Source organism: Bicyclus anynana, chromosome 4, assembly GCF_947172395.1.
Source record: "Bicyclus anynana chromosome 4, ilBicAnyn1.1, whole genome shotgun sequence".
Taxonomy (NCBI): Eukaryota; Metazoa; Arthropoda; class Insecta; order Lepidoptera; family Nymphalidae; genus Bicyclus; species Bicyclus anynana.
Window position 1 is genome coordinate 16,564,546 of NC_069086.1, and position 27,183 is coordinate 16,591,728.

General features: G+C 36.2%; 1 protein-coding gene across 2 annotated transcripts in view; it reads right to left on the reverse strand.

The window, feature by feature from the left end:
• Window positions 1–402: 402 nt before the first annotated feature.
• Window positions 403–27,183, reverse strand: part of LOC112058312 (uncharacterized) — a 154,833-nt gene continuing 128,052 nt past the window's right edge. Inside the window, exons 1-3 of one of the 2 annotated variants that reach the window (XM_052881302.1) lie at window positions 13,655–13,938; window positions 4,853–4,963; window positions 403–3,786 (exon numbers count right to left, since the gene is read on the reverse strand). In XM_052881302.1, the coding sequence (XP_052737262.1) occupies window positions 2,709–3,786; window positions 4,853–4,963; window positions 13,655–13,704 (1,239 nt within the window). In that variant the 5' untranslated portion in view covers window positions 13,705–13,938 and the 3' untranslated portion in view covers window positions 403–2,708. Of the gene's footprint in view, window positions 3,787–4,852; window positions 4,964–13,654; window positions 13,939–27,183 lie in introns of those variants that run through there. The other variant, XM_052881303.1, reaches the window with a different exon arrangement.

Here is a 27,183-nt window from a genome sequence, read left to right on the forward strand (position 1 = left end):
TTTTTCAAATTCAGAAATTCTTCATAATAGGTTAGATTGATCCGGTGTCGTGAATCGGGCGTTGAGGATCATCATCAATGATAACTGATGGACCTAGCCTTTTGATAAGGACCTACAAACATCCTGTTATCGCCGCTTTGCAACGACTTCCGGTACGGACGGCTTCTGTCATTCAGTGTGCTTGTGGCGTTCGAGCCGTCCACATCTCTTGTTGTGTAATTCTTTATGGCTTACTTGGGATAGGCAGGGAGAGTGACTTGAGTGGAAAAGGGGAGTGTAGTTGACTGTCAAAGGATCCTTTAAACCTACACACATCGTTCACAAGTACGTGACTTCACTCAAGGTCATTCTCTGCCATTCTAGGGTCTTATTTTGGTTGATAGAATAAATTAAAAAGTTAAATTGTCTTTAATCGTTTATTCAGCATTTTGAGATATAATCGGAATAGAACATGTAATAATTTAGGTACAACTTTAGGTACCCTACGTAGTATATTATATTAAAATATATTTTTTTCAAGCATTTTGTGGTACAGCATTATTTATGTATGATATGTGGACATTAATTATTTATCATTTATTATAATATAGTTGAAAATTGTTATATATACAGGTGATATAATTTATTTTAGGTACAACTTAACTGGACCAGTAACTTTACATATGACAGTACATAGATGACCAGTTTTACAAAATGAAAATAATAATTGTTTTAAATTAATTTTGATTGTTTAAGAAGTTAGTTATAAAACTGAACTTTCAAGTAATGGGTAAAATAAACATCATAATATAATTCTTTATATTCTTTTATAGTATATGAAAAACCAATGATCAAGATTATTTTAATTACACTCAATTTGTCCTATAATTTTTTTTGAGTACAGTTTAGGACTAAGCAACGATTTTTCACATTAATAAAATAAGTAATATCACCTGTATATATTTATGAACCATGTAGGTATAGCGGAAACCAGATTTACAACTAACAATTGGCACCGACATATTATAATAAATAGGTATTTTTTTATTAAGAAATTTCTTAAAATTACTTAAATGTATTTATACAACTTACAATTAAGACAAGAGACGAAAGTATTAATTAACAATCACAGGATCTCAATTCCAAATTAAACCTTAGGTAGTGTGAGAAAAAAGCTCAGTCGTGCATAATTTTGAATAAAAAAAACACTTCTTAATTTATTAAAAAAAAAAACAAAAAACTTCTTTTTGACGATATTTGTCAATTTCCATTCATTTTAAGGAAAGAGTAACATAAAAAAATAAACATAAAGGTCTTCATTTTTTAAAATAAACTACTTAGTCCTTATTATAATTTATAACTGTTTTAAACACGAACAATGTTATATTTAATACACAACCCAACATTAATCACAAATTATGTATTTTTAATCTAAATGATCATTAAATTTTAATGTTTCTTAGAAAGCTCGTAGATACTAAATTTTCAGCAAAACATTATGAAAATTTATGTATGGAACAAAACTTTTTAATCTACCAATATCCATTAGGCTGTGTGAGATTTTTTAGATTTAATATAAATATTCAGTGATATATTCATAGTTATAAAGCTTTGTTTAAATTCAATAATTTGTTTTTTATACATCAATATAACACAACAAATTTTTCATTAAACAATCTGATAGGGCAAGACAATAAGCTTTCCAGATTTACTGCATTTATAGATGGCAACCCTACATCAACTATATGCCAAATAAAAAAAAATATCCTTCAATAACCGCATTTATATTTGAAATATCTAAAGCAATTTTAACAGATATTATCATGGAATATAATTTATTAATTATTTATTTTGCACAACACTTTAATTCGTATAGAAACCTTTTTACAACAGTTCAAGTATCAAGAATAGTGCATAATATGTATTTAATATTTTCTTGTTAACAGCAAGAAAATCGGTAAAATACTTATTTAAAGTTTCAGATTTTACTAATAGGTTATTATAATTAATTAACAATTATATAGTTTCTAGTTTTTTATATTCACCACTGAAGTATACCAGGGACATATTTTTGTATTGATTTGTCTCAATCATATTTTAAGTATAGGTATATGCCGTACTGTACTAAATAATATGCATTTACCTACATCTACACGTAGAAATAAACTGTATACAGATAGAAAGTGTTTGTAAAAATATGTGTGATGGAAAAGGATTTCAAAATATATTATTGTTTATTTTGTAATATTTCTGTTTCGGTTTAGCTCTTAACAAGTGTATATGTGTGCGAGTTACCATGAAAGTCCACAATATCAGTTTTTAGGACAGTGATAAATAATCCAAATATTTTTGAACATTAAAAGCTGTCTATTATACTTAAAGTTTTATTTCTTCTACGCACTATTAATACTTTTAATTAAAATATCTTTTACAAATCTTTTAATTTGACTCCGATATACAAGCCTCGTAATACACAGTTTGGCATATTAGGAAAGAATTATATCATTCTACAATTACTAAAACATTTCTGGTGAAAATGCAGACAAGCCGTGAGAGACGTCACATTTAAATCTAATTGTAAATGCGCTTATCTTCCGCGGAATAAAGCCGTCACGTGGACCTTTGACGTAATTTATAGCTTTGAGAATTTCTCATTGTGACTTCAAGTAAAGCGGTACATTCTCCGAGAATTCCACACAAAGATAAATCAAGGAACTCGATAAAATCACTCAGGCATAGCTTTGAGCGTGCTCCAACGGCATGTCTGACAGCTTGTTTCCTTTTTCCACCCAGTTCTTTAATCTTCCTCGCAATTCTTCCAGGCTTTTAGATTTTGCTTTATTTATGCGTTTGTACTTAACGTCCTTCGGTTTAGTTACATTCCTGTGGTTTGACATCACTCTGTTGTAAGTGACAACGTGGTTTGGCCGCGGTTCTGTTTCGCCTTCATCACTTTCTGGGTTAGAAGTTACTTCCTCATCCGAGTCATTGGGTGGCATCATTCTTTTTGGCACATAACTGTACGACCACAGTTCACTGTTACTCTTGGCCTTGCCTTGTTTCTCATTATCAATACTCTTCACTTCCCCTGTTAATCCTACACTTCTCATGCGGAAATTATCTCGTCTCTGTGCCAGAAGGCTCGTTTCTTTATACTTTTGTTCGTCTGTTTTGTTGAAATCTTTTAATTCTTTTTCAGTGCTGTTCTGTGCGCTCAAGCCTTTTGTTGAATCACCATCCACTTCTTCCTCGACGCTGTAAACTGTTTCTAAAATTTCTGGCCTTCGCAGAAATCCGTTGGAACGTCTGACGATGTTGTATTTCAAATTTGGATCTATAGCATCTGAGATCGATCGAACTATGGTAACGCTATCTGGATTAGCTGATCTAAATCTTGGCACATTGGGCAGATTACTGCAATCTGAATCGACATCTTCCATTATGACAGCAGAATCGGAATCGTTTAGAGAATCAAAGTCACCTGTGATGTGTGTGTCTTGTAACATATCTCTGAAGTCAGGAATCGTTTGCGATGTATCAATGCCGTTATCGAGTAGTTTACACTGAAGGGATTCTATTACTTTTTGTTGTTTAATTATGATCGTCTCTCGTAAGGCAAGCATGTTGGTGATCTCCTTCTGTTTGCGAACCAATCGAGATTCGAATAAGAGGAGTTGGCTGGAAAGGGATTTAAGTTGTTCAGCCTTTTCTCGTTGCAAACGTGTGACTAGTTCTTCCTGGGTTCGTTGTGAGCGGCGCCATGTTAGAAGTTGGTGGGCTTGCGCGCGATATTTCATGCGAAGATCTCTGAAAACAACCAAATTAAATACAATTATGAAAAGCAAATATGCTATTTTTTGTACAACTTTCTGTTCATAACTTATATTAAAAAGGTACTACAAGTAATGCATTGTTTAGGGCATACTGCTTATGCTTCTATTCATGTCAACTTTGGACTAAGTACACCAGACGCGCTATCAATAACATCAGGGTACAATACAATGACGCGTATCGTATCCTGATGAAGTTGCCGCGATACTGCAGTGCGTCGGAAATGTTCGCTGGGGCCAGAATACCTACCGGACTTCTTCGCGATTATGCGATCGCGAGTCGCAAAGTTTTGGAGTCGTTTGCGATCCTCGAAAAACGAGATCCTCACCACACTGGCCGAGTGTTAAGACTGCTCAATTCTTAAACATTGGCGCTCAGTGCACCAGGAGCCGAATATAAAGTAATGCCTCGTTACTTATAATTTTAGAATTTTTATATTTTTTGTATTATTATTATTATTATTACTTTTGTATATTTTATATTGGGTAAATACCTTTAAATAAAAATTATTATTATTATTAATGCACTAACGTAGATATAATCAACTTTTGAAGGTTTGAATTTCTATTTAGATACAGTCAGACCCAGAAGGATTTTTTTAAGCAGCAGCTAGACGTCTAGATTGCCGAAATCATAGACTTCAAATATGTTCACGAGAACAATTCGAGCTGATCTTTCTGTCACTCCAACATTTTCGTATTAATTTTCTCACCTCCCTAAGCTCAGGTCTGAGTCAAAAAAGAGTTACTAGTGATATGTTTAATTATTATAAACTATTGATATTGATCTTTAAGTCTCTTGCCCTCTGAGACCGTTTATGTGGAGCAGTTAGTGACCACAAGTACTCAGAATCATAGTAATCTTTGATAACTTAACAACAGCTTGAGTAATCCCATGATTTACATGGGTCTGATTTTCAGGTTGGGAAATTTTGGATTTTATATTTTCTAAACTGTTGAGATCTGTTTGAATGTTGTATGTTTTGGCTGTATTTGGGTAAATATGAACAAGACAACAACAAGCACACAATTTGTGCGCTTACCTGATGGTTCTTCGAGCATCATCGAGGGTGTGTGCCTCCAGGGGGTCGGTGAGAGAGGCTGCCAACGATATGTCGGGCTCGGTCGGGCTGTTGAGAGCCGACTCGCTTCGACTGTGGACAATAGAAACATTGTTTTGTAGTAACAAACTAAAACAAACCATTTATATATCGAAATTGTAGATGAATACATATCCGCAGAAGAACAAAAGTCACCGACATAGTTCAACGAGTCGCGAAGTTGAAGTGGCAAAAGGCGGGGCACATAGATCGAAGAGCCGATGGACGTTGGGGTCCAAGGTGCTGGAATGGCGACCCTGCACTACAAAGCGCAGTGTCGATCCCCCAACAGGTGAACTGATGACATCAAGCGATTCGCAGGGATTCGCTGGATGCAGGCGGCTCAGTATCGTGATGTTTGGAAATCCCTACAAAAGGCCTATGTCCTGCAGTGGACGACCATCGGCTGAGCTTTGCGACAGCATCGTTGAGCTATTTCGGTGATTATAGACCTGAGATCCGCAGATCATGCAAAAATACTTTATGCATAGATCCATCATACGCTGGGTTATTCAGGACCTTCTTATAAGGGTCATGATTAGCGACCAAGTCCCAGATCCGTAAGTCATCACTGGCAACATACATTGTTCGAAGACTCATTTTCAAGCACTGAGGGACATCATAAATACTTTTTGTTATTAAGAAATCTTCGGTTTGATTTTCAGCTAGAACACTGTTAAACTGTCTGCCGACCTTTGATACCTACCTAGAAAGTCAGATAAATCAGTATCCATATTTAAACACAGTATAAATCTAGGCACTTGAAATATCCTCGCTACGGAGCATTGATCATCGGAAATGAAACCCGAATCCATATCTATTGTTCCCATTACCGTTTGTAGCCTCCAATATTTTCTCTTTTATATTCAGTCAGCCATCCAGACCTGGTTTTATATATTTATTTTTGAATACAGTAGTTGCCAATATTTCATTTTGTATATCATTTTAAAGAATAGAATTTTTTTTTGACTGTAGAATGAATATTGGAGAATTATGTTTGACCAGCAGACCCTTAGCAGTTCCGGCTTAGCAGTTCTGTAGGAATGTGATAAAAAGTGGGAATAAAATATAGCTTATGTTGCTCCTTGATAAAATATTTTTTAAAATAGGTCCGTAGGAAAATTGGTGGGTAGGTTTCGGGGGCTCATCGTAACAAAGAAGTAATGTAATTTTACCTTTTTGTTTTACCTATTTCTTTGTAAAAAGCAATTCACATAGAATAATGTTGAAAACCAAAGTTTCTAAATGTGTCTTTCTGAAAAGAGCTCATAAGCGGACTAATGAACTGATTTTCTTACGAGTAAATTAGGCATAGAATGGAAAAGAACGGACTTCATAAAATTGTTAAAAATTAACTTATTTTTCTTACGAAAAATAAATTTATATTTCTTAAGCCAACGAATATACTCAAGACTTGGAAATTTAGTTTACTAGCGAACGCCCACGACTTCGTCCGCGTAGAATTTAGTTATTCACAAATCCCTCGGGAACCATGGATTTTTTTGGGATAAAAAGTAGCCTATGTGTACCAGACTATAATCTACCTCTACTTCAAATTTCAGGTGGTTCAGTAGCCGAGGCGTGAAAGACTAACAAACATTCATACCATCAAAATCATCAGGTTCATCAAATCCATGGATTTATTTGGGAAAAAAAATAACCTATGTATTAATCTAGAGTAAAATCTATTTCCATTCCAAATTTCAGCCAAACTGCTTCAATGGTAGCGGCGTTATGGAGTAACAAACATCCAAACATACAAACTTTCGCGTTTATAATATTAGTAGGAATTGTCTTATGTAAAAAATAAATTGAAAAATAATTATCATATAAACAAGTAGACCAAAAAGCTCAAGTTTTTTTTATTCGCTATTCCATTCGCAGCCCGTATGCGCTTCAGAGTGAAAAAGCTAATTATTTTGGGCGCCTACTTTAATAAAGTTTTTGTTGTGAGCGTTTAGAGCTCGGCTAATGTAATTAGCGCCAGCATCCCTTATACTGCGAGCTTCACATTACATCTGCTGGATAATTATATCGTGGAGCTCTTGGATATATGTATATATTTTTTCCAGGTAGTATATACCTTTAAACATCTATTTTTGAAATACTGTTCGTTACTTTTGCCTTGTACATGACGTGTATTCTGTGATCTTGAATATACTAAAACGGCTTGAATAATTTGTCAATTTTTTTTAGTTTTCAGACGTATTTTCGTATTCGGCAAAATCCAGTGTAAACGAAAATCACAATATCAAACACACTAGTTAGTAATAGTATTAGTAATAAACTAAATCACGTGAATTAAGAATGAATAGTAATAGCTAGTTGGTAAATTTCGTATATATCCATCAGTGGCGAGGACATGGTTTTTAGTTACAAATTAATCAAAATGTAAAAATCAGTATCGGCGAGTTTTTAAATAGGATATGTACTATACGTACGATTTATACAAAATGAAAACTTACTTTTCCAATACAAGTTTGTCCCAAGAACCTCGCATTGCATTTGTGCATGACTCACTCATCATGACACTGATGTCCACTAACTCGAAGTTACTGGTATCTTTGATTGACTTGATTGATGTACCGATCACTTATTAATCTAAACTAATAAATGTAGGAAAGACAAGTTCGATCTTCTGAATTTTATGGACAAAAATAAGTGTGGTACAGACCCCAAAACAACTGTTTGTCTGTTTGTTTGTTTGTAACATTTTAAAGTTAATAAACCTAAGTTCATGTGGTTTTCTAGTTAGTTAAATAGTAAAACAATGAATACTGGAAGACTATTTAAATAACCTATCATTGAGTTTAATATAACTTATTTACTATTTATATTACATACTAGCGGACGCCTGCGACTTCATCCGCGTGGAATTGAGTTTTTCACAAATACCGCAGGAACCATGGATTTTTCCATGATAAAAAGTAGCCTATGTGTTAATCCATGCTATAATATATCTCAATACTAATTCGGTTAAGTAGTCGAGGCGTGAAAGAGTAACAAACATTCATATAATTAAAATCATCAGTTTTCGCAAATCTCGGGAAATCATGGATTTTTCGGGATAAAAAGCAGCCTATGTGTTATTCCAGAGTAAAATCCATTTCCATCCCAATTTTTTTTAATTTTTTTTATTTTAAAGAGTAACAAACATCCAAACATACATCCAGATATCCATACAAACTTTCGCGTTTATAATATTAGTAGGATAATAAACAACATGTATTCAACATGGTTTATATTATTAATTGAATACACGTAGGTAACATATGTTGACGCATTGTATGAAGTTAATGTAACAAGATTTCCCCGTGTTCCAGGCAAGAATAACACGAAATAACGGATAAAGAATGGCTCCCGTATACATTGTATTTTATATTTATAAACCTGAGCTGACGGCGTGTCCCTTTATGTGCTTTATTACGTAAGTAATAGGTGCTATAATGCTGAAAATACAATTCGTGTCAAATTGGTAGCTACCGCGTATATAGCGACTCAATTATGAATACCCTTCATGTGTTGGAATTAAATTATGAGCTTATACAGTACGTTAAAAATGACTGCAAAGGTTTTACGTTTAATTTCTATACAAAGAATAATTGATTTATTTCGATAAAAGTGACCTGCGTAGTTCCCGTTCTAATGGGGATCATTAGCAACCCATATTCGATTCACTGCGTGATCAAATCAGAAATGAAGAGATCCGCAGAAGAACCAAAGTCACCGACATAGCTCAACGAGTTGCGAAGCTGAAGTGGCAATGGGCGGGGACATAGTTCGAAGAGCCGATGGACGTTGGGGTCCCAAAGTGCTGGAATGGCGATCCCGCACTAGTAAGCGCACTCTTGGTCGACCCCCCACCAGATGGACTGACGACATCAAGCGCGTCGCAGGGATTCGCTGGATGCAGGCGGCTCAGTATCGTGATGTTTGGAAGTCCCTATAAAAGGCCTATGTCTTGCAGTGGACGTCCATCGGCTGATATGATAATGATGATGATTGGATTCACTGTTGAGCACGAGTCTCCTGTCAGAATAAAAAGGGTTAGGCCAAAGTAGTGGCGTAGCCTGCTCTGCATCAAAATTAGTTGGGGGGCCCAAATTAAGATTTCTCACAAAAGAAACATAAATGATTGCATTAAATTCATCATCATCATTATCAACCCATAATCGGCTCTCTGCTGAGTTTGAGTCTCCTCTCAGAATGCGGCCCAATGCGGATTGGCAGAATTCACACACGCAGAGAATTAAAAAAATTCTCTGGTATGCAGGTTTCCTCGCGATGTTTTTCCTTCACCGTTTGAGACATGTGATATTTAATTTCTTAAAATGCACGCAACTAAAAAGTTAGAGGTGCATGCCAAAGACTGGATTCGAACCTACACCCTCCGGAATCGGAGTCAGAGGTCATAACCACTGGGCTATCACGGCTCTCGCATTAAATTAAAATTAATTATTAATTGATTATAAGTTACTTCCTCCTAGAAATTGAGCTGGCCAAACAATACAAATTAAGTATACACGTTTCGGCAAATTGATCTATTACAAAAATTATTTCAGTTTTTTTTATTCTGCCTCTATATACAATAGTGACAAGTCTGATAGCCGTTCTTAGGATGATGGATCTGTCCATCGACCTTAAGGGCCCCTATAGTCCGAGGGCCCACTATAATTATACGGCTTATAAGGCGGTAACTACGCACCTGGGCCAATAGTCCACCACGCTAGCCCAATACGGATTGGCAGACTTCACACACACGTAGATAATTAAGAAATTCAGGTTTCCTCGACGTTTTTCCTTCACGAGATATTTAATTTCTTATATGCACATAACTGAAAACCAGACCGGATTCGAACCTACGCCCTCCGAATCGAAGATGCATTGCTGCATAGCGGCAGTAATAATGTTGTTTGTTATATCAATTACACTTATATTAAAACAATTGCCGGCGATTAAATATTATTCGTAAATATGTTACCCACAAAAACAGGCCTGCATTTAATTATGCCATGAAATTATATAGTCAGAATCAGAATTTAGTTTATTAAACCTTCCTAATTAAACGCAAATAATTTCCACTCGAACAGTTTATAATGACGGTGTTTAAAATTAATATCGAAATTAAACTTCAGGGCAATTCGAAACATTTAATATTTCGCAATTCAATGGAAAAGTTGCTTTTCACGGAAAATGTATAAAGGGAAGTTGCTGTAAAACTTTTTTAACTCTGCCATTTGGTCGTATTTTCCTTCAATATACACTTCAAACATGTTTCTAACATTGTTATCTTTGGGAAATGACTAGAAATATCTTGTTAATCGTAAAACTAACTTATTTAATAGAAAGTAGTAAGTATATTAATAACTAATTTGCTAGTAATAGCAAAAGTATTAAAATAAACATCAAATCAAGTGATAAAAATGTCATCTACCTACTGTATGATATCCACGCAGGGTTGTCAGTAGGCACTGAATGACATATGTTCCATAGAAATATAAATAACATACGTCAAAGTTTGTGAATTAGCTTGTTGACCTGAATTTATTGTTTTTTCATTTATACTAATAACTATACAAATCATGCCCACAAAAAGAATCCTTTGCGCAAAAAATGAGCCAGCCCTTCTGTCACCAGTTATAATAAACTAGCGGACGCCCGCGATATCGTCCGCGTGGAATTCCGTTCACAAATCCCACGGGTACCATGGATTTTTCCGGGATAAAAAGTAGCCTATGTGTTAACCCAGAGTGAAATCTATTTCCATTCCAAATTTCAGCCAAATAGCTTCAGTAGCCGCAGTGTAAAGGATTAATAAACTTACACACACACAAACTTTCGCCTTTATAATATTAATGTGATTATAATAAATTAAGATAAAATCCTAAATTGACCCGAGGAGTTTACCGAATTCAGGACATCTCTGTTGAAAAGACCATGACTAACTGCGTCAGATAGCTCGCGAAATCTATTTTCGCTACATATCCTTATCATTTCCTTAGGATTCGATCTTGATGTAATAAAACCTACAAAGCTAAGAATGCTGATGAAAATCGCAGGAAAATTCGTTCAACAATTTCAGAGATTGGCGCGAACAAGCAGACTGGCTGACAGACATGACAAATAAATGAGCTATTGTTCAATGGAATAAAGAAGAAGAAGAAATACTTCATTGTACACAAAAAATACAATCTATACTAATATTATAAAGCTGAAGAGTTTGTTTAATTGAACGCGCTAATCTCAGGAACTACTGGTCCGATTTGAAAAATTATTTCAGTGTTAGATAGCCCATTTATCGAAGAAGGCTATAGGCTATATTTTATCCCCGTATTCCTACGGGAACGGGAACCACGCGGGTGAAACCGCGCGGTGTCTACTAGTAAATAATAAAAACGTGAAAAATTAATAAATTGAGAAAAAAACATGCGAAGGCGGCCTTACTACTAGGCCATGGTAATAAGCAATCTCTACTAGCCTACTAATATTAAACATGTCGATGCAAATCAATGATAATCGAACTTCATACCACCGTAATAAGGCACAAAAACTGCGCAATCGCGATCTGCAAAGTCTTTTAGTTCGACGAAAATTAAGTTTTCCTTTCAAAGCGCCAGTATCAAAAGAAAATGTTCGTGGAAATAGTTTGTTAGAGGTTTTTTCTCTGACGTTGAACTTGAGAGCTTAAAGTTTTCCCGTTTTTCCTGGGCCGTAGTAAAATACTCTATGTAGTTCTAATTAGATAATAATTAATGATTATAGTAATTGGTATACTTTGATAATATTATCTAATTAGATTTTTTATTATTGAATTTTATTAACTAATTGAATTCTAAAACAAACGTTCCCGACACAATACCTAAGCATAAAGGAATTTTCAGAATGGTGTCATAAATATGGAGGTGTTTATTATTCAAAATCAATGATAATTTTATACTATAGATCGGTTACGTCCCTACAAAATCACCGCAAAAATTGATCCGAATAATAGGCAACGAAACTTATCGCACACATTCACAATTTTGTCTTTAATTCCATTATTTATCAGTATTTAACATCATTGATCAAAATGATGTATTTGTCAAGTGACGATGTAGTCTAAGATGGAAATGGTTTACTTAATGGTTTACTTAATCGTACCGGAACGCTAAATCGTTTGGCGGTACGTCTTTGGTAAATAGCCACTTGGTCTTGCTTGAGGTATTTCCTCTACCACAAAATGATGATACTATTACTGTCGCTGCTACCCTTAACGTCATCCGGACTTCTTAACATGTATACAGATATATAATATCGTTGGTCTAGATGTGATACCTCGTAACTAACAATTTTTGGTAAAAATTAATTTTGATGCAGAAAGCTTCAAACAGCTTTTCCGGTGGTAGCGTAAATATCTTGTAGTACGTACATTAAAAACGTTTTTGGTCGCATAAAACGACTTTTAGCGATACCTAAAAGATGTTTCTTGTCTCTCCTGCAAAGAAGACGATATACATTTCTCCACTTGTATTTATATTTCCTATTACCAAATGCGGAAACGTTAACGTGTCGGAAAATCATGTTAGCTCAACAAGTTAACAACAAACTTAGGTGCTGATTTATTGTTGTTATCCACGCGAAATATAATTTGCGTGTATAACGCACCTATTCGTAGCATACCTAATTTTTATAACAATTACTTATTTTAATACTATTTTGTTGTTATTGTTGTTTTTTTTTTTGTGTGATAGATTATATTTTTAGGATGCACATACACTAAATAATATTGTTTTTATTAATGAAATGGTTGCTAAAAGATAAAGCTAATATATAAAGGCAATAATATGACAGTATTATTTCTTGAGGGATTAACTTACCCTAAATAATAGTTGTCATTTTTTTTTTAATTGTTCATAAGTGTTCTACAAGATTGAAAAAAAAAATACTTTTTGAAACATGAATAATGAATATTAATAATGTATATTTTAAAACACTGTCGGCCATGATGGTTTATATTTTAACTGTTTTATGACGTCACGTAAAGACTAAACCTTAACCAAACGGAGTGATTCACAAAATTATTAATTAATATTAATAAAATTGACATTTATTCATTTATCAAGAAACATCTTGATGTCACAGAATGGACGACAGCGTTTTTGACGTTTGTAAAAATTTTATAAATACTTAATTAAAAAAAAAAAATTTCCCATGAAACCCTTAACTAATATTAATTGAAATCGATATATTTCGAACCCTTATTCTATGTACTACAGGAAAATCAATTGTTTATATTAAATTTTCAACTACCCTTGGCAAACTAGCAGACGCCTAGCGTTTTCACTCGCGTAGTCCCAGTTCCCATTTCCATGGGATTACGAAGATATAATATAGCCTATGTTACTCTTTAATAATATACTTTACATTGGTGAAAGAATTTTTAAAACCGATCTAGTAGTTTCGGAAGCTATTCTTAACAAACAAACAAAAAATAAATATTACTTCTTTAGGTTAGTTCAGATAATATTAATCCAGTCAAATAAGACTTTGAAGGTTACAATAATTCCCATAGAGCTAAAAATTGGTATGAATTTTCAGAATAATATTATAAATGAATTGTGAAAAGTCCCCATCAATCCCCCTAGTGCAAAAAATTTCATTGATGGTGAAAGTTTGCAAAAATAGGTATTTCGCGTTTTTCAGCTAAACGGTGAGTGTGCTTTCTTTTATTTTAAGGAGTAAGACCCAGATTCAACAGTTACTTACCTATAAGTATAAGAAATCACTCCACTAAACACTGATTCAACAGAACCCATCACATGATCACAAAATGGCGAACTTCGGATATCAAAATATAATAAGATAATAAATACATCGGAAACTACTGAAATAGATAACCCAACTCACGTGTCAGAATAAAGCCGACTGTTTTAAAACCCATCAAAACCCAAACAAGCTCATGATTAAGAAGAAAACTAAATTCATGTTTTAACCATCATGGTTTCAAATATACGAAAAATAATCTATTTCAGTTTTAAGGAAAACGTTCGTTATTTAAATTCTAAAATAGAAATGCAAATAAAACTCAAAAGGAATACAAATAGAAACTGGTAAAACATCGAAATAATTCTAAAACAAAGCACAATGTACCACCACCTACTATGCCTTTATAAAGACTTTTCATTCGTTTGTTTAATGTGACTTTATGAGTAAGGCTACCTATCCTTTTCTAGCACTAACAGTAGCAATGCGACAGGAATAACTTGGTATATTCGAATCGAAAAGTGCTCTGAATTATTGAATACTCTTAAATTGTAAATAATTAAAACCTAAATCAGGGTTATAAATAGAACAAAGCATAGTATGATTTCAGAATAAGAAAATTTTACCCTTAGGGGCTCAGTGATTAAAAGTTTTTAGCCACAATTTCATTTCCTGGATACTTCTGGAAGGTTTTAAGAACAGAACATTTTCAGCAAAAATACGTATTTGTGAATTTTTCATTTTAACCCAGGAAAAAATTTAAATACAGTTGAACGTAAACGATTGAAAGGGTAGACAAGACAGGGTAGAATTTTCAGTGACACGATAGACTTATTTATTTTTGATGAGTTTATTTATTTTATTGTAATAGCAGTTCAAACAGACCAACTAAATCTGAATATTGTTCGTAGCTTGCTGTTGATATTACTCTGCCGGAATACCGGAAGATCAATAAACTAAACTATCAAGAGCCGACACAGCACAAACAGTGCGCACTATATTGAATGACATGATACAATGTTTCGACTTTTGAGGTTACCTATATTTACGTATTTTAAGTAATAGTACATAAATATACTATTATATATTTATGTCATCATTCATTATTATCAACCCATATTCGGCTCAATGCTGAGCTCGAGTATCTTCTCAGAATGAGCAGGCTTAGGCCAATAGTCCACCACGCTGGCCCAATACGGATTGGCTGACTTCATACACGCAGAGAATTAGGAAAACACTCTGGTATGCAGGTTTCCTTACGATGTTTTTCCTTCACCCTTTGAGACACGTGATATTTAACTCAACTGAAAAGTTGGAGGTGCATGCCTCGGACCGGATGCGAACATACACTCTCCGGAATCCGAGGCTGAGGTCATATCCACTGGGCTATCACGGCTCTCTATTACTTAAATATAAATCTTTAATGAGGATAAATATATTTTTTTAACTAAACCTAAAAAAACCAGTTTATTTATTTATTCAAGCCAATCTACTACACGATATTGGCTTCAACCAAATCGAATCAGCAGTTTGTAATCGTGTACCTAAATATATAAATAGATTACGGGTCGAATACAGACTCTTATTTTTTCAAGTCGATTAATAAAATTAATTATTTTTCACAGCACTTTTGAAAGCGAAAGTACCTACACAAAATAGGGTCCGTCACGGTTGACCGACAAGCGTCGCCAACATGGGCCCACAGGTGGTTACCGGCGCAGTTGAAACAGATGCTCGTTATCAGTTACTAACCAACGCCCTGCGGCTTCACCTGCGTAGTTCCCATTCCCGTTTACATTTTATAGTAGTTTCTTTCCAATAAGTTAATTTGATACCGCTAAGCGTACCGGTATAATATCGAAATCGTAGACGAATACCTAGGACATGGTCCAGTTAGGTAAGGTCCCATAGGTGAACCGCCGAATCCAAGTCTGCTGGGCATAGCATTCGGAAAACTCCGCGATACCTTTTCGTCCGAAATACCTCAGTACCTGAAGACAAAAGTCTTAAGGTACGGAGATATTTCAGAGTGTCAGTGTCAAAACTTTGGGCCTCATAAGAAGGCTCAGAGTCACACAGCCGGCGATGGAACGAGCTATGCTCGGAGTATCTCTGCGTGATCGAATCAGAAATGAGGAGATCCGCAGAAGAACCAAACTCACCGAGCCACGAAGCTGAAGTGGCAGTGGGCGGGGCACATAGTTTGAAGAGCCGTTGGACGTTGGGGTACCAAAGTGCTGGAATGGCGACACCAGGTGGACTGACGACATCAAGCGAGTCGCAGGGATTCGCTGGTTGCTCAGGATCGTGATGTTTGAAAGTCCCTACAAAAGGCCTATGTCATGCATCCATCGGCTGATATGATGATAACGACAATATCATGTAGAAACCGAAAGGGGTGTGGATTTTCATCGTAGCCCGCTTCCATCTTAGGATGCATCGTCACTTACCATCGTATGAGATTGTAGTCAACGGCTAACTTGTACAGAAAAAAAAATATATTTTAAGGTAATACTTAACTTACATTAAAGTGTCTGAAAATATGATAATGCTTCCAACGTTTTCCCATTTTCCCCGTACCTAAATTAAAGTGCGTCAACACTGGCTCGCTCTTTGTTGAATAAAATCCCGCTCGTAGCCATAAATTAATTAATTCCCCCGCAGTAGCTGGCAACACCGGACAGAAATTGTTTTGAGATTACTGTAGCGGAACTTTAATGATCATAATTACCATTTTAAATATAAAGAAAAAACAAATCGACTTTCGTAAGTAACTCATTCGCTTTTTAAAACACAGTTTTTTAAAAGACATTAAAAAGCGTTCAAATACAACAAATACATTCATATGTTCAAACGACAGGGTTTTTAAACACAACGCTTTCTTCGAGCAGTGTTGCATTTTCTTTGGGCGTTGGAAATAAACCTTCAGTTCACCTCATACTAATACTTTTTTGGGAAATTACTTCTTTGGCTAAGTTTTTACCACAGAATACTGCTTCTACTGGCAGATAAAAGATGATTTTCCAGAAAATTATACCCGAAAACATCGTCAAAATACACTTCTTATTTTCACAAAGATCGTATCTCTTAATCAGCGGCGTGGTTTCTAACAAGGGTATACACCCTACGTTCAAATAGTAGAAAATGGAAAATTCAGTCTCCAATACAGGTTCCTCTGGGTAGGCAGTGCGTGTTTGCATCTATGCAGTGCACGTTGTTCTTAACCTAACGAGGTTAGCAGTTCCTGCAGTCATCTACCATATTCATCGACAGATTTATAGTATCCTTGTTTTTATTATACGGAACACCAGGAAATGGTTCGAATATAGCTTCCAAGATTAGACCTTACTGGCGTCAACTATAAGGTAGCATGGCTGACAAATGCAATGGGCCCACTTATCGTAGGGGCCCGTTAGCCCAGAAGTAATCTTTTATGCCCTTAAAAAATTATTAACGTAAAACTTTATGCCCTTCTGGCTTCTGTGTTTCCTAACTTATGATTTGTGCACCTTCAAGGCAAGGTAAATAGGCATTTTTGGGCAAGCGCGTTCCAACCTAAACCTCATCATTGCTTTTCACCAGGCGTGATTGTAGTCAAGCGCCATCTATTCTATGTCTATGTCTATCGTCTATTAAGAATTTAAAAAAAAACTTACAAAAATTTAATAGGTACGTAATGATTTTCTGGGCCACATCCAATGAATTCGTGATGCATCTCAGTTACGCCAGGTATTAGACCCACATTTACTAATAGGGCAAGTTAAATGACCAAATTAACTTTTTGTAGGAAAAATATTATCTTTTTTTTTATTTCTTGCCATATATTCCGTAATAATTCCGGCAACAAAGAAAACCTTTTTAATTACACGACCGCACAAATTACTGCGCGATATTTTCCAACTTTTCCCCACTTCTAAATTAAAGAGTACGGTCTGGCTATTCGTTAAATAAATTCCTCCTTACAACTTGGAATTAACTACATTTTCCGGGAAATGGTCGGTCGGCGAAAATTGCTTACGTCAGGAACAGTGATATCTGCGACCAATAACTTTCTGCTGTGGTGTTTCCAAATAGCTTTAATATTGGTCCATTTAGGGGGCGATCGAACAAATATAGATATAAGATAAAATATTTATATTTAAAATAAAGATAACTCTGACGACGTAAACCGTGCCATATCGCATGTGTCGCATTGGTTCACTGCAAATAATATACTTTTGAATGCCAAGATAAGTCTGTAATGATCGATGGTGAAACACTGGAAATGGAGAGTTCCACAGTTTTCCTGGGAGTGACCTTGGATTGTAAACTTCCGTGGGGTGCTCATATAGAAAAACAATGCATAGCTTTAAGCAATGTGTTAAAAAAACATTTACTTAGTCGAGGGTACTACAACATTGATGAGTTCCTTAATGATAAAGATGCTTGGAGGCCGTTGGATCAGCTTCCACCTTCACACAGGAAGTAAAACTATAAGAAATGTAAACAGTAATTGTTATCAATTGTAAATTATAATACTGTATGACTTTTTCAAAAGAGCAACTGTTGAGTTTCTTGCCGGTATCTTCTCAGCAGGACCTGCCTTCCGAACCGGTGGTAGAATCTTTACAAATAGTCAACTGACGTGTCAAAAGTGCTTGTAAACTGAGCCTACTTGAAATAAATGATTTTTTGATTTGATTTGATTTAAATCTCTCAAACTCTCTCTCTCCAACCCGGCAAGTCATTCAGTCTATACATATATAATAGACGGTTTTCACTTACCTTCAGCCCATCGCTAGATTGAAACTTCTTGTTTAGATCGTGCCGCGTTGCAAGAACCAGCTCATGACTAAGGGTCCTGTAAGGGGTCCGAAAGTAGGGCATACTCCGACGTTGTATCACGTGAGTTTTAGTTGTGTTACATGATCAATTAATAGATTAAAACTGTCTCAACTTATAAATTTTATTTATTTGTTGGCTCTAATATATAAGAGTATTTTATTAAAACATATATAGAAGCGTTATTTAGACCATCTTATAACTCCAAAATTAGACATTTTGGAGTTATAAAATGATCCAAAGTCCATAATTGGCTACAGTAGCCAATTATTAAGTAAAAGAAGGAAGTTTTCCCTATGGTATTTACCTTTCTATAAAGTTTTCTAATTAAAATTAAATAAGTCAAAGTTATTACAGAATACCGTAGGAAGCTCAAGTGGTTACCTATAAGGCTTCGGAGTAATCTACATATTCTTTCTCTTCTTTACGCTATCCTTTTTCATTACTGGACACCATCCTACTTAAAGGAGCGTTTTAACTTCGTGGGCCCTCGCACTTCTAGGAACACACTGCGATCTTGTAGGCAAAACGTTTTAGGTAAGATTAGGTGTAACACTCGAACATATTCAGAGTCTTTTACTATAAAAGCAGCTACACTTTGGAATGCACTCCCAGATCATATTAGACGGTCAAAATCCCTGACTATTTTTAAAAATCGTGTAAGGAAACACTATCTATCATTGTAATATATATGTGTTTATTATATGTATGTAGGTATGTATGTATGCATGTATGTAGTTTGTTTGTATGTATGTATGTATATATGTATGTATGTTTGTATGTATGTATATTTTATGTATGTATGTATGTATCTATGTAGATGTAGGTGTATGTTATGTATATTTCATGTTTTGCTGTTTTTATCATTATTGTGTACAATTGTACAAAGTATATATTTTTATAATATAGAAATATTTAATTATAGTGTTTTTATTTATTTATTATATTAGTTATTATTATTGCAAATTAAATTATAAGTAATCTTCACTATTACTTATAATTTATTGTATTGCCATTTCCCATCTGACAGGATGTTTAGATTATTTATGATTAGGTTGCCTGGAAGAGATCACTATTAGTGATAAGGTCGCCTTTTGCCTAAAAATGTAAAATGTTCTAAGTCAAAAGACTTGAATAGACAAGTTAGTAACGTATCAAAATGCATTTGAACTCTTAACTATTGTTTACAAGTAATTACATACGTATATGATGAGTGCCTACATAACTAAAGTTACTCGTACAAAAGTAACTTTGGAAGTTACACCTCAGACTCATTACAGTCTGAGCGACTAAGTTTAGTAATATGTACAAAGTTGTGTATTGTGCTAGTGAAAACTTAGTGCACAAAGTTTGAAGATGTAGAGTTGCTTTAACAAGTAAGGAAGGCTTGTAAATATTGTCTGTACAAGTTTGTGAAGCACCTGTGAGCTATAAGGCGCGGTATAGAGACCTTGATTTGTTTCATCGCTATCTCACCGACTACACAAGGCTAGACTTTTTTTTGTATAGGTAGTAGAGAGAAAATGGAGTTTTAACACAGCAATCAAGTTGGCGGATTTCATTATTGAAATGAAGGATTTTTTTTTATTCTTGACAAGTTAGCCCTTGACTACAATCTCACCTGATGGTAAGTGATGATGCAGTCTAAGATGGAAGCGGGCTAACTTGTTAGGAGGAGGATGAAAATCCACACTCCTTTCGGTTACTACACGACATCGTACCGGAACGCTAAATCGCTTGGCGGCACGTCTTTGTCGGTAGGGTAGTAACTAGCCACGGCCGAAGCCTCCCACCAGCCAGACCTGGACCAATTAAGAAAATCTCAATCTGCCCAGCTGGGGATCGAACCCAGGACCTCCGTTTTGTAAATCCACTGCGCATACCACTGCGCCACGGAGGCCGTCAAAAGGATATGACATTCAATATGAAATACACTATAAAATCCCATAGGATGTCGCTATTTCAAGATCTAGACCAGACATTTTCCTTTTTTCCAAACAAACTAAGCGTATAGTCTTGTTGAGCTTACTGTGCCGTGGGAGAATAACGACGTTTTAGCGATTTAGCGTCCCGGTACGATGTTGTGTAGAAAATGAAAGGGATTTGGAATTTCATCCAACTCCTAACAAGTTAGCCCGCTTCCATCTTAGATTACATCATCACTTACCGTCAGGTGAGATTGTAATCGAGGACTAACTTGTAAACAATAAAATAAAACTAAGCTCGCCTATTTAAGGAACGTGGTTTTATCCACCACCCTCTGAAATCGCTTTATTTCAAAATAAGGGAAGCTCTATAGTGGGTCGGTAAATAAGGCTACTAATAATTTCGAAATAAACGCATTTTTCTTTCTTTCTTTCAAACCAGACTTGAAGCAACAAATGCATGCAAAGTTCGCCAAATATACAACCGGAAAATCATTTTCCGCGTTATACCTATACCACGATTACTTCAGAACTCATATTTACATTAAAACACATTACCAGAGGGTAGACAGAGAATAAAATGAGGGCACTAGACATCAAGGCGTCGCTGCATCAACCAATTGCTGCTGGCAATGCGCCAGATGTGTTTACTTCACTGTGATGAGTCATTTTCAAAATGATATATTACGAAAACTTAGAGGTCGTTGGTATAGAAATAAAGAGCAACCTCATATGAAAAACTGCTTACAACTTGAGATTGTAATAGTCTTTGGGCCCAGGAAAGGAATATTTATTCATTATCATCATTATCAACCCATATTCGGCTCACTGCTGAGCTGGAGTCTCCTCTCAGAATGAGAGGGGTTAGTCCACCACGCTGGCCCAATGCGGATTGGCAGACTTCACACACGCAGTGAATTAGGAAAGTTCTCTGGTATGCAGCTTTCCTCACGATGTTTTCCTTCAGCGTTTGAGACACGTGATATTTAATTTCTTAAAATGCACACAACTGAAAAGTTGGCGGTACAGCCCCGGACCGGATTCGAACCTACGCCCTTCGGAATCAGAGACAGAGGCTATCACGACTCATGACTTGATTTTACAGACAATTTTCAAGGCGCATATTTGTTACTGGACGCGCCACCTTGTTACGAATAGTCCAAACCCGGGACTATTTAAAAAATCATTTTAACGATGGAAAGCTGATAAACAACAATATATCTTCCCACGGGAACGGGAAATACGCGGGTAAAACCCCAGATGTCTGCAAGTCCTTCAATAAATTCGAGTCTTTTGTTTTATAGTGTACAATAAAGCGAAATTTCAATTCATTTCACCACAACGACGCCATTTTGGAGGAATTTAGGGCGAAAACACAACACTGTGATGCGTCGTCGAAACGCAAAAACGATGCCGCAACGCAATGCGATGCGTTGACGCAACGCAAATATTTCATCGCTTACGGTATCGTACGAGAAAAGGATGGCCATTAGTATAGATAGATTCTAGTGAGCCATGGACTACACATATTGTATTGCCTTGCGTTAAGACGCATCAAGAAAAAACAGAAAATAAAGTACTGGGCACAAAATCTGTGTAGTAAGTACTTGGTGCATCCTTTTTAAACTATTATGAATAACGATCGGAATCATTTCAAGAGATATATGAGGCGAAAATAGATGAAGTAATTTTTCGCCTATTTTAGAATGACTATAGCTACTTTCTTAACTCTGAGAAAAGAAAAGAGCTGTGATAGCCCAGTGGATATGACCTCTGCCTCCGATTCCGGAGGGTGTGGGTTCGAATCCGGTCCGGGGCATGCACCTCCAACTTTTCAGTTGTGTGCATTTTAAGAAATTAAATATCACGTGTCTCAATCGGTGAAGGAAAACATCGTGAGGAAACCTGCATACCAGAGAATTATCTTAATTCTCTACGTGGGTGAAGTCTGCCAATTCGCATTGGGCCAGTGTGGTGGACTATTGGCCTAACCCCTCTCATTCTGAGAAGAGACTCGAGCTCAGCAGTGAGCCGAATATGGGTTCATGACGACGACGACGATAGCTACTTTCTTAACTCACGATCTTGGGGGCGCCCGGACTGATACACTCAGGCCAAAACACCCTTCCCGAACGGCCCTCTAAGCCGAGGTCCGAGTCTCGGAGGAGACGCCCTTTTTTTTTAATGCAAATAGGCTCGCGTTTAACCATGATCTAACCTGATGGTAAGTGTAGATACAGTCTAGGATGGGACACGCTTGCCTAGAAGGTGCCTATTCACTCTTGTTTTGAAGATACCCAAGTTATAAGATTCAGGAAACACAGACTTGGGAAGGGTATTCCAAACCGTTAGTGAACCTTTCCGCCCATCTACTCTGCTTCTGCCTTCGGGCCCCATCAAGCGATGCTTCTGCGCTCGCCCAAACCCCCCGGTGACGCAGCTGAGGTCCCATAAGGAGCCTACGGCACTTACACAATCAAAAAGAAAAGCTACTTTTGAAGAACTCTGATAATGATGATGGTCTTTTCCCAAAGGACAGGCCGCTCCTGAATTAATGAAGTTGGAGTGCATACGCGCGCACGCAGCGAAGTGTGGACACTTCATACGTTATTGCGTCACCGCATAGGAAATTTGCACGGTGCGTTGTGCGACATCGTAGATTTTTGCGTTCCAACGCACGTAGTGTTGTGGTTTCGCCCTTAGCTGTAAATGCGTCAAATAATTAAATTATGCGTACACCTCAGGTATCTTAATCGTCGTAGTTTGGGCCCCGGTTGTTATGAAGAGGTCGAGCCTCGAGACAAGGCGGTAATTAATCAACGTGGATTATACCTTAATAAAGATGAATGGCTGTTTGTTCGTGGGAATCTATTGTATTAATTTGACGCATTTGGACATCAATCATCTTGGGGGATTCATGTTTTGTTATTGTACCCTCAAAAAGAAAAAGCCAAATAGGGGAAAATAGGATTTCGGAAAATAATTTCTCAGAATTTAGCCTTTTATAAAAATGTGTTTCCTAAATAATTCATGATTTTTTTTTAAAGGAATTTTTTTTTATTCCATCCAGAGTATGAGTTATGTGAAAAGCGCTATAGCTTGGTAAGTTCGTTGATGACACTTCCATGATATGCGGGCGACGGGGAAAAAAAAGAGGTGCGCAGGTGTGAAGTCGTGCGCGCGGGCAGAAGGAAGGACTGCGGGGGTATGAAGTCGTGCGCGAGGGCATCGCTACGTATCCCGTCCGCGCAGACCACGGAGAGTGTTACGAAAGAATTTGCCAAGCTATATTCATTACAGCCAAGGCAAATATAGCACCTATAGTTTAATTTGCATCGTGGTTTAATTTTTAAGCGTATTAAAAAAACCTTTATCTTACGTAGATACAGATTATTTGTCTGTCGGCGATTTTGAAAAACCATTGAGCACTTATCCCATTTTAATTAGGAGTTTCGTTATTTAAATAGACGCGCGGAAGAGCGTCAGCCAAATTAGAAAGAACGGCTAACAAAGCGACAAGGTATTTTTACACGAACTATTTGAGGCTATTTTTATTTCCGTAACTAGTAGACGCCGCGTGGTTTCATCCGCGTGGTTCCCGTTCCCGTAGGAATACGGGGATAAAAAGTATTCCTTGATAAATGGGCTGTCTAACACAGAAAGAATTTTTCAAATCGGACCAGTAGTTCCTGAGATTAGCGCGTTGAATCAAACAAACAAACAAACAAACTCTTCAGCTTTATAATACTAGTAATAGATTTTATGTAGGTAGGAAATATACCTACTTATATTATGCTTCCTTACATCATGCCAATTGTTCGCACTTCATAGATGCAAAATGCACCGTTTACCATTAGGACATATTACGAACCTATAATGGAGAATTTTCCATTAAGTACAATTAATATGTAAAATGCATACCCTAGTTAAAAACCTTGTGTTCGCCACTGTTATATGCATAGATAATATTTACAATGCTTTTGCACTCAAATCGTGTGACCTTAACTTAGAACAACATTATACCAGTTTTTGGCACCTTGACAAACAAAAGACATTACTCAACACACGAAAAATGTTTACACATAACCTCTATGTCTAAAGTATCAAGAGTGTTCGGTTTACAAGCCGGATATATGAGGTAGCGAAAAATATACCTTATATCCGACAATAAAGGCTTAAAACTGATCGCTTTGTAAGTTACTTTCGCCGGTTGAATAATGTATGAAGATTAAAGCGTTCGCGGATAATACCAGCACAGTTAGCAAATGTACAGTTCGTTAAAATTCGTATTTCCGATGACTTAATCTATATTAATATTATAAAGAGTTAAAGTTTTTGAGGTGTAGGAAGTAACCTCTGGATCGGTTGAACCGATTTTGAAAATTCTAGTCACGTTATTTGTGAGTGTCTATATTTTATCGCCGTATTCCCACCGGAACGGGAACTACACGGGGCATCTGCTAGTCGTAAATATCTTCAATACAATCTTTAACCTACTGTGGGCCTTGGGTTCTTTAGAATAATATGGCTATAATCCTAATACTGAATATAGAACATCTTTAAAATAAGCCTATAATGTCACATCAGTTGTAAACCCATTAAAAGAATAAACATTCATTTATTTATTTTAGTTCTACTAAAATAAAACACATACGTAAATCAATTTTTGCTTCACAGTCATTACTCTATCATAGTAGTAAAAAGGTATGTGAAATTGCTGAATTGTCAGTTTTAAAATATCTTAATAATAATATACCGGATGTGATCCGCTTTTTCACACGCGCAAATATATCGCGTTTACAGCGAAATATTATATATATTCTATAGGCTTCCGGAAAAGCTTTTTCAAATAAAAACAGTACTTTCTGAGATTAACGCATTCAAACAAATAAACTCTGAAGCTCTTAATGTTTGATTCTGTATGCTTGCTATACCGTGGCACGTGTTGTTCGGTCCAACAAGGCCGTTGAGCGTTGTTTGGCAACGGATCAGGTGCATGGAGGTTTTAATTCAGAGCAACAAGTGGCTCGGATTCAGGATATCTTATATAAAGTGAACGTATACACCTGTATACCCATATACAGCTATTGGAAGTAGAACGGTTGCTTGTACAGATCATTGTCGTTACTGAATACTTATTATTGCTTTTTTATTTCGATTACGGTAAGTAATCACGTAAGAATATGGCCAAAAATACACTGTTACTCGTATAAGACAAAATAAAATAACTTAATAATATAAAAACGCTTGATTGCGTACAAAGTAATCATTATCAGATTAATTTTACAGGTTACTAGCGGACGCCCGCGACTTCGTCCGCGTGACACTCGATGTAAACTTTCAACTACCACTACCCAACGCTACCCCTACCCTACCCCCTACCCTACCTTACCCTACCTTACCCTACCCTACTCCAACGAATGCAAAACCGTGGAAGTCGGTTCGTGCGTTCTAGAGTTATAACATCAGGAAGGAAAACCCGACTTACTTTTATATATTAGTTTACAAAGTCAGACCTACCTTCTTATAATAAAGGATATATGGAGCTATGACCCACCACGCTGTTTCAATGCGGGTTAATTTGATGCGGCTTGAAATTATTTGGTATTGTAACGATAACTATACAAAATGTTAATGATAAAATCCTACAGCGTTTTAATAACGCGATTTGTAACAAATGTCATCCGGTGCCTAATGACAACCCTGGATATCATACAGTAGGTAGATGACATTTTTCAGTTGATTTGATGTTTATTATAATAGGTTGATAATGAAGATCAAAATAGTCAATAGGCGTACTCTAAGCTAATTCGCTGTCTTTGACGTATGTTAGTTGATATATACGAAATTGAGATTCCATGTAACTAATGTCAACAGGTAAAAGAGCCGTGATAGCCCAGTGGATATGACCTCTGCCTCCGATTCCGGAGGGTGTTGGTTCGAATCCGGTCCGGGGCATGCACCTCCAACTTTTCAGTTGTGTGCATTTTAAGAAATTAAATATCACATGTCTCAATCGGTGAAGGAAAACATCGTGAGGAAACCTGCATACCAGAGAATTATTTTAATTCTCTGCGTGTGTAAAGTCCGCCAATCCGCATTGGCCAGCGTGGTGGACTAATTGGCCTTACCCCTCTCATTGTGAGAGGAGAGTCGAGCTCAGCCTACCTACTCAGGTACCTACTAACAATCCTTCGTGGATATCATACGGTAGGTAGATGACATTTTGCATTTGATTTAATGTTTATTTTAATAGGTTGTTAATAAAGACCAAATTAGTGAATAAGCCAGCAGTTCTGAGTACTCGTAACACAACTTCTTAACTACGGATTGAGAATTTTCACTGAAAATTTTTAAAAAAAAAACGCTCAGGCTAACCTAGGACATCCAAAGTTCACACTAGACCAATGAGGTAGTAAATAATTATGTAAATATATAAGTAAACAAAGTTTACCGTTATAGTTAAGACCCTGACTTGCAGATTATTCGTGACAGATGACCGGAAGGAAGAGAAAAACGAGCTTTTTGAGGGTATCCGCGGATAAGGAAGCGCGAAGAGGAAACATTTAACCAAGCGTAAATCCGATTATCGTGCTTATAAGCCTCCGTATATTGCGGTACAGCTGACCGGACCTTTGTAGAGCTTCTTTAAGCTCCTTGTGCGGTTTTCATTTAAAAAATATATACTGTAGTATTTATTCCAATGGTAGGTATATGTTTATTTAGTTTTGAGCTATGAGTGATCGAATCAGAAATGAGGATATTGGCAAAATAACCAAAGTCTAT